The sequence below is a fragment of the Cimex lectularius genome, unplaced genomic scaffold (genome assembly GCF_000648675.2).
Source record: "Cimex lectularius strain Harlan isolate CLEC.00 unplaced genomic scaffold, Clec_2.1 scaffold32, whole genome shotgun sequence".
Taxonomy (NCBI): Eukaryota; Metazoa; Arthropoda; class Insecta; order Hemiptera; family Cimicidae; genus Cimex; species Cimex lectularius.
The window spans coordinates 405,804-414,967 of record NW_019392689.1 but is presented as its reverse complement, the minus strand read 5'-3'; the positions used below and the strand labels follow the sequence as shown (position 1 = coordinate 414,967).

At 33.0% G+C, this 9,164-nt stretch overlaps 1 protein-coding gene across 2 annotated transcripts in view; it reads right to left on the bottom strand.

Annotated features, from left to right (window-relative positions):
• Nucleotides 1-736: 736 nt before the first annotated feature.
• LOC106665022 (calsyntenin-1) overlaps nucleotides 737-9,164 on the bottom strand; it is a 116,331-nt gene continuing 107,903 nt past the window's right edge. The window contains exons 6-17 of one of the 2 annotated variants that reach the window (XM_014391151.2): nucleotides 7,827-8,018; nucleotides 7,501-7,761; nucleotides 7,297-7,424; nucleotides 6,888-7,065; nucleotides 6,642-6,815; nucleotides 6,438-6,570; nucleotides 4,816-4,991; nucleotides 4,540-4,727; nucleotides 4,348-4,464; nucleotides 4,100-4,268; nucleotides 3,662-3,837; nucleotides 737-3,413 (exon numbers count right to left, since the gene is read on the bottom strand). In XM_014391151.2, coding sequence (XP_014246637.1) covers nucleotides 3,249-3,413; nucleotides 3,662-3,837; nucleotides 4,100-4,268; nucleotides 4,348-4,464; nucleotides 4,540-4,727; nucleotides 4,816-4,991; nucleotides 6,438-6,570; nucleotides 6,642-6,815; nucleotides 6,888-7,065; nucleotides 7,297-7,424; nucleotides 7,501-7,761; nucleotides 7,827-8,018 — 2,057 coding nt within the window. In that variant the 3' untranslated portion in view covers nucleotides 737-3,248. Of the gene's footprint in view, nucleotides 3,414-3,661; nucleotides 3,838-4,099; nucleotides 4,269-4,347; nucleotides 4,465-4,539; nucleotides 4,728-4,797; nucleotides 4,992-6,437; nucleotides 6,571-6,641; nucleotides 6,816-6,887; nucleotides 7,066-7,296; nucleotides 7,425-7,500; nucleotides 7,762-7,826; nucleotides 8,019-9,164 lie in introns of both variants that reach the window. The other variant, XM_014391150.2, reaches the window with a different exon arrangement.

Genomic DNA, 9,164 nt, shown 5'->3' with positions numbered 1-9,164 from the left:
AAACGGCAACAAAATTATTTTCTTACAGTATTTATTAGAATAATATTTAGTCGAGTTGTAATTTGCATTTTTCTTACTTTCAAAACTGGACAGCATTAAAAACAAGCGTTGTGCGAGGAAGAATCTCCAACTTCACTTACTTACAAGACCTAATTGAAGAAATACCATTTGCCCTCACTTCAGTGAGAGATTCCTGCCAATGCAGGATAATGACAGGCCGCACAGCACTTCTTGTGAATGATTACCTGAATGAGATTGCAATTGAGTACTCGGTGTGGCCAGCTCTAGGTGTGTAATCAAGTGTAAAAAAGTTTCTTTTTAAATGACCTAATTTGACAACCAAACCTATTTTTGGTAAGCAAAATATGAATAAACCTGCATACATTTAAGGAGTGGTGCGGTTATTTTGTACATCAGTGTATTTTACAACCATGGCAAAATAAAACAGTCAAAAAGAAGCTAGATTTAATCCTCATGGTAGTACGAACTAAAAAATTTAAACAAATTCAAAACGTCTTGTGACTCTTTTGCCTTTCATTTCATCTTCTCAGCCACTAAGGTGAAAAATTTGACAATAAATATATCAAAAAGCATCCTTGTCATAGATTTCTCGATATATTTGTTGCATAAATAAATTTTAATCTCTTATACACTTATATCAGAGAAAAATGGAACAACTGTAATAGAAGTTTGGAGTAATATAGTAGGAAATAAGTTTTAAAACTGTAAGACAAGGCAGTTTAAAAGGTGTAGGTTTTATTTTATTGAACAACAATAATGTGAATACATCAAATAACTATTACATATATTAATTACTGCAAGTACAACGTGTTCTGTGCGATGGACAGGTATACCATTTCTGGTATAACGTTTACATTATATAAATATATTTATATACATAAAACAGAAACTTACTCTTTCTTATCAGTTAAATGTACCTACACCGGGATTTTAGTTATCCTGTTGTAATTGTTTAGATAAAAAGCATTTTTGTTTCCAAAAAAAAATTTTTTTTGTCTTTTTAATTAATTTTACACATTTTTTTTGTAAATTTTTATAATTGCGGGTAATTAATTTTTTGCAGGCGTCGATTATTTGATGTGTAAAAAAATAAAATAAGAAATAATACGTGTATGAATTTGTGTGTGTCTGTACTGAAACAAAATGCTGGGATCTTGATACTTATTTTTTTTTCTTTTTACATAAGTCACTATATGAAATGGATCACTATGATTCAATGCTTAAAGTATACTAGTTTCCTACATACCACATTCATTTTAAATTTGTTAAAACGTATTTGAATTTTTTTTTCGTTAAAAAACTCAATAAACAAATAAAAATATGCAAATATATTTATATGATATATATAATTGAGTCGAGACACTTTTAATGTGTACTTTCTCAATTTTACTTAAAAATTAATATTAGAAGTGAAAAAGTAAAGGATAAAACTTTTTACAAAATTAAAAGAAAACGTTGGAATGTATTTTTTTCCATTTAAAAAATTCCAAATTAAAAACCAAACAAACGTATAGGAAGTTAAAGAACCGACATCCACAAACAACTACTAAGAGATTTTAAGCTACATCATCATGATATGCATAAAAATATATGTCTTCACACTAGAAGTTGTGATATTATATATAAAAATAAAAAGCTGCAACAAGATTTTTGGACGAAAACAGAAATTTACAACACTTTTTAAATATATTGTATAAAGTTTTTACTTTCTTTTTGTATAATGATCAAATGAATCGTTTCAAAAGAGGTATTGAAAATGTAAAAAAAGGTCGGGGAATTCAGGAGAAATATAGCGATTTTCCATCATCGGCAACTAACCTCACTACTTACTTATTAGCCATCGTGCATGAGAATGAATAATGTGCTGCAAATTACATAAATATATTATAACAGCTATTATTGTCCTTTTTAAAAATATCCCCATATATTTTTAATCTTCTGTGAGAGTACAAACAAAGGGCTCGATGGCGATGTTAACTGTGAGGTCTCGATATCTTTCACTTTCCCCACCCTTTTTTTCTTAGTTATTTAAATTTACACGTGTTCCATCTGTACGTCGACTTATCAAAATATCTACATTGAAATTAAAAATATTCCAAAATAATGACACATATTTTTTTTTAATATGTGCAGTTCACCGCCGAGGTGTTAGTTTCTACTTCTAATTGAAACTAGTTGAATGTTTTTGTTATTCTAATTTAAACTCTAACAGAAATGATGTTAATTATCAATAATGTAACTGAAGAATGAGAACTTTAATAAATGTATAACCCCCCTCCAAAAAAAAGAAAAAAAAAGCGCTTAACAGTAAAATAAAAATGGCACTTCTAATTATAATAATACTATAATTATATTGTCCTAAAATCTAAATCAGCATTTTGTTGGTGGAAACAAGACAATTATTTCTTAAAAACAAATTGCACATTATCAGCATTGAACAAGGCTCAATATATAAAATAAAAAAATCTTAACTATACATATAATTGTTTTTATATGTTAATATTTTAAATACATAGTGGATACATTAGACTAATGTCCGCAAAGGACAGCTGGATGGATGAAAATTAAGTACAAGGACCCTGCTTGGGCACAGCGACTCCCTGCGATCAACAGAGTGAGAGTGAGTTTAAAATGAACAAACATTCAATTTATGTTTCCTTTTTGAAATTTCGAGGCAAAGTGGGGACCACAGAAGGATAAAAAGTAGACTTAACCCACAAGACACACACTGATGTGGTAATACTGAACACAAACAAAGGTAATTACTTCCTTAAACAATTATAATGTTGCTGCAATAAAATTAAGTAATGCATAAAAGCTGGCAAAACTTCAATAAAGCTTACAGGGTAATTTGGTCGCTAAATTTCACTCCTTACTTTACAAAAGGTGCATGAGGGAATATTCTGGTTGTATTTCTCTAGGACAGAGACATTTTCCTCTCTTTTCTGTGTAGTTATAAGAAAACACAGGTTGGTTTTTTTTTTATATTGTAGGCCCACTCTCCCTTCGCTCACCCCACTACTTGTGTGCTCGGAAACATTTAATAATGAAATGACAAACAAACCATACTAACATAAAATTGCCGAATTTATATTGGTTATTAAAAAACAAAAAAACTTAACGTAGGATACATGACAGACATACTGAAAGAGTGAAAGGGAGAGTAGGGGAGTGTGAATTCCCTGCATAAGTGTCCTGGGTGAGTTTGGGAAGATTTAAAGCTGGAATTAGGCTAGAGTCGAATTGTCCCATTCCAGGTCTTTAAGCTTCCCAACAGTAATGGCACCTTCCTCTTCATCAGATGAATCAACATCTTCATCATCTCTGTAGCTCGAGTTGTCATCAGATGAATCATCTTCCCTCAATTCGCCCTTACCCCCTCGCTCTTCAGCCTGAAATTCCATTAAAATAATCACAACAATAATATCATTTGAACAACAAAAATGTACTATACTTAAAATCTCAGACTTAAACTTGATTGAGTAGGAAAATATATCTGTTCCACTTCATCTTAATTCAGTAATCATTTGTCATCAAGTGCATTTTTAATGTTGTTTGTTTCAAATAATTATCTCCACAATGAAATTTTACTTGATTTTTAACAATAACATTTGCAAGTATAGAGACAACCGAAAATTACCTCTTCCATAGGATTGACTGTTATGTTTAGCGCCGAATCATCCCAGGCCATTTCTGCATCATTCAATTCCTCCTGGGTTTGTCGTTGATGAGCGGCTCGTATCCTCACAACACCGAGTATAATCATTACCACGAGGAACCCGACACAAACTACCATTATGATGGTTACTGCATGGCCTAGAAAAAAACGGCAAAAAAACAAAACAATAGTTGATTGTAGAAAATGGAAAACCAATTAGTCCTCTTGACCAATTAATATCTTTCAATTAATTAAGGTTTTTAGTTGAGATAAAAAAGTCAGCGTCATGAGCGGGATTCGAACCCATGATCTTCAGCTATATACGCCGCTGCTCTACCACTTGAGCTATCGTGACCTCGATCCATTCGGACACTAACTTCCCATCTCAACCCTAAATAAATAATTTAAAAAATGCATTACTTGTGGCAGAATTCACCGGCTGGGAAACATAATGTGGCCCTCCAATATCAACATGATGTTGGTTGATCATTTGATGAGCTACTGGTACAGCTGTTGCATGTTCAACTAACACTGGGGAGGGTTGTGTTACTGCAGCTGCAGTACTAGCCCTTGGGTGAATTACAGTTAACTGCAAATTTTAAAATGGATATATCATCAAGTGTAAATATTTATATATACACTTAAGAAAAAAAAAACTTTAAACTTACAGTCTGGACATATTCATTGCTTAAAAACCTGCCATTCATTTCTGAACAAATTAATTTAAATACTCTATTTAAATAGTAAGCTGGTTTTCTATTTGTGTACTCTATTTGTCTTAAAACCTAAACACATGAAAATTATAATTAGGTTTGTTTTGTAGAAAATCTTGTTAGGTATTATGAGTTCAGATGAATTACCTGTTCATAATTATAAATAACATTTGAACCACTGAGAGTGGCACCATCTTTGCTAAGTTTAGCTGTGATTCCAAATTGTGTGATCATGTTGTGCGGTACGGTGAGTGTTTCATGATCTGGATTCAATGCCGGATACACCGTGACAACGCACGAATCCAGCTTCTTCTCGACAGCTCCAGTAGATTCGCCTGAATAGGTTTATTAATTACAAAGATAAATTAGAAAATTTGAATGATTTATTAGGAAATTAATTTCTACCGTGTTTCCATGGCCTACCGGGAGGAGAAACAGTGATATGCAAATCGGTGAAAACCCTCACTCCTTGCCTAAAGTCGTGATAATCACTGGCGAGATTGGCAGAACCGTTAATAACCAGCGTTGGCTGTTGGGGAGGAAGGACCATCACGTAGCTCTCAACATGTGGAATCTTCACTATTCGGCTATGATCACACCTGGAGGGAAAATAATCTGAAATTAATTCTACTAAATAAGTCCATACCTCCCTAAGTTTTCTTTTTGAACAATTGGTTAAATAAAACAGCAAACAAACTGAACATAAAAATAATACAAGTTAGAAATACAAATAATATTAAAAACCAATTTTACCATTTTACTACCAAAAGTTATATAATTTTTTCTTTGTGATTCCTAATGACATATTATTTTATAAATAACAATTCAGCATCCCTCAACTTGTTATTAAACATAACAAGAAATAACAATAGGAAGAATTGTAGGATTCTAGAACTGAGAACGAGTTCCTTACTGAAGATGGCACAATACCAAAACCCGAAACACATTTACATAACTAACAAACAAAAAAAAAAAATAATAATAATAATAATAAAAAAATAAAATAAAATAAAATAAAGACAGACCCAGAAAGTGACCATGAGCCGGTATACCATGAATTCTTAGTGTGATATAACAAGAAATAACAATTTATTCTTCCTACATTTGATTGTTAATGATTGCTTATTGGTTAAATAAAACGGCAAACAAACTAAACATAAAAATAATACAAGTTAAAAAAAAAAGAAGCAAATAAAGACAGACCCAGTAAGTGACCCTGAGCTGGTACACCATGAATTCTCAGTGTGATATAACAAGAAATAACAATTTATTCTTCCTACATTTGATTGTTAATGATTGCTTATGTTGATATCTATCATCAAGATAAATAAAGTTTAAACCTTTTCCTTATAAGGTGCAAAGATAAATTGTAAAACGTATTAGAGAAAATATTATTTTAGTTGTATATTCCATGTTAAAAAGTATAACTTTTTTAAAAATGTCGATGAACAACTGGATTTTGATTGGAATTAATGATCAACTTCAGAAACATAATCAGAGATGAGTAATATAAATTGCTTGCTAACATCCACTTAAGCTCAAACTGTTGACAAAACTGACATAATTGCTTTTTCAAGAATTATTAATGGATCGTGCTCGCATAATTGGGCATAATAAACTTTTCACGATGGAGTCCTCATTAACCTGAAGGATCAACACTTGACCTGCATCCCCGCTAATGGCTAAATTGTACATTAGAATACAAAACCCATTTTTCATTGCCAGTAACACCTCCTGTTCAGAGGAACGTGAGGATTACTCTAAATTAAAATTTTCTGACTGGTTGCCAGTGCCAGTGAGTGGTGGAAGGGTTGATATATATTTCAACCGTTGCAGCTGACTTTGTTTAACACAACCCTTGTCAATTTTGTTTAACTTAATCGTGTCTAAAACACTTTAATATAAATTGAGTGTGAATTGGTTAATAAAATACAATAATCTAAGCCATGACTCTTCAACGTTTCAAACTCAAATGTCGCTTTCTTGTTAAAACACAATCAACTTAAAACACAAACTTCACTTTTTTATAAAATAAAAACACTTACACAATTGTTGTGGTTAAGTGTAAATTCCTCCTTCCAGGAGTGGGGAATTCTCTTGAGTTCGTATACCCTATTTTCTTTATAAGCACTTCAAGATTTGTCTTGTTGTCGCCCTCAATGGACAGTTCAGTTAGATCTGAGAAAAACGTAATAAAATGTTAAAATATTTTAAGATTTGGTAGACGAAGTAACAATAACAACACATACCGCTATTCGTCAAAAGTTCCATTCCTGGTTCAAGAAGCTCCATTGGGGGTACGTCCAAGCTTTCTTTGCACTTGTGTAGGCAGCTGAGAACACTTGGCTTTTCAACTGTGTTAAGAAGAACGGAAAGCCCAGCCAAATAACCATGGAGGTGATGCTTCATTTTGTTTTCAGAACCTGGAAAAATCATCTTCTTTGTTGAAACAGAAGATACAGAAAAAGTGGTTGTTTTAGAAATGATTTAACCACCTTGCCAGCAAGCTCCAACTGTCAGAGTCGTGTTGATACCCTTTGTTGGGTGTAACGGCCAGTCATCGATCACTTCAGGGTTTTTCTTTTCTGCTTTGAAAAGTGTACCATCTACATAAAGATCGACTTCTGGGAATTTGACAGAAACGGCATAATGATGCCATTCATCATCACAAACCTACAATAGGCGTGTAAATTATTTTCAATGGAAATGCTAAACTTATTGGATAAAATAAATGAGAAAAAAGTAGTTACTACATGTTTAATGCTACTTAATCTACTTATCAAATAAATAAACAAGTTTCTTGCATAATCTCTCATTTTCTAAATATAAAATTAATATTAACAAAGTAAACTTGCTTGATCGTTGATAATTTGAATAAACTTGTTAAGAAGGATTAAATAATACCTGGGGAAGTTTCCACCTCCATTCAGCAGGTCTGAAGATGTTCAAATCGCCTTCAGAAAAGTCTCTTCTCAATAATAAAATAAGTCTACAATTTCTTACAAACCACGCATAATGATGGCGATTCATTTCTACAGTAAATTAAAAAAAAAAATTATTTGTACAATAAATCTAAAAGTAAAAATTTAATTTAAAAAAATTACTGACTGTGATCATCAGCAGAACAAATGATATGTTCTTTGGCATGCTTGTCTTGGTCTTGCCTATGCTTATGTTTAAGCCAAGTTGACATTGTGAAAACTGACGATAGGCCATGGTCTAGAACATGGTTAGGCACAGTGACAGCGGAATTCACTCCATCAAACTCAAAAATTTGGTCTGACTCGTGGCCGTCATCGGTTGAAACCCCTTTGTTCCACTGGCCTTGTACGGCCGGACTCAACAGTTCAACACTATCAGCGCTTGCTCCTGAAAATACAAATTATGTACAATAATTTATTTACACAAAGCGTACTACTAGGATTGATATTCACCACAAATTTTTCTTTGACTGGCGACGGAGTATGTGTCGCGGTCACAACCCTTGTCAATATGTTTTGTGGCAAGCGAGAGTTTTGCTTGAACTCCGTGAACGTTACAAGGCATGTCACAAAGTTTAAGCTGTGCAGCAGGGAAAAGGTCTTCCCTTCCTGTCCCTGGGACATAGTCTACTCTTTCCGCAATACCTAAGAACAATGATCAGTCGAGATTAATATAAAAAGAGAAAACATCATGACATAAATTATATTTAAAAAATGAACGATAACCTTTTTGGAATTTTTATTATCACTGTAAACAGTCTACTATTCTCTCTGAACAATTAATCTACATAAATTCTAGTGTGATCATACCTGATCAGCCTTTTCTATAATTTGAACCTCTTTTAAAACCCGCTAAGATGGGAAAATGCTGAAATGCAACTGGCAGACAAATCATATTCTTATGATCAGAACCAACTAAACTACAGGTTCATCACCTCGCAAATCACAACAATCAACACACAATATATAAATTGTAATATGACAAATTGAAACATCATGAAACGGGTTTAACCAAAAACCCCTATATTGATTTTTACATAAAAGTATGTAATAATATATTAAAGGTCCATTATCCTGGAATCCAATTATCAGGAGTGAGCTGGATTTTTCTTCCCCCCCCCTCTTCTTTTTTTGTTTATTTTGGCACAAATTCACAGTTCGGTTCATATTACACGAAAGGTGCCATTAGACCTGATTTTATGAACCTATCTCTACCTACCTCTAATTAGGTACGGTATCTCCAATCTGTGTATAATGAATAAGTGAATAACGTTGAATTGCTTCTTATTAAAAAAAACTAATTTCTTTTTAATTAACCATCATTTAACCTTTAATTTACCTACCAATTTTTATTTATTTATTTTAAATAAGGGTATTTCAACTGTGAGGTTATATGTTACCCTTGGGGTGCCGGTGTTTTTGAAAAAAAGCCCATTTGTTAGTATATTGGGTTCAAATGCAGGGTCACTGGATTTGAACCTTAACCTTAAAGCAGTGGTCGGCAAACCACGGCTCTTTGACCTCTTGGCTGCGGCTCTTACTTACCATTGAATTATTCATTAGGAAGCACTATGTGCTCAGGCATTTCCTGAAGGAATTTGCTCAGCAGGGAGGGAAGGAGGGAAAACTCATAAGGTGGGGTTGAGATAGGAAGTTGATGTCCGAGTGGATCGAGGTCACGATAGCTCAAGTGGTAGAGCAGCGGCGTATCTAGCCGAAGATCGTGGGTTCGAATCCCGCTCGTGCCATTAACTTTTTTTCATCTCAACTAAAAACCTTAATTAATTGTAA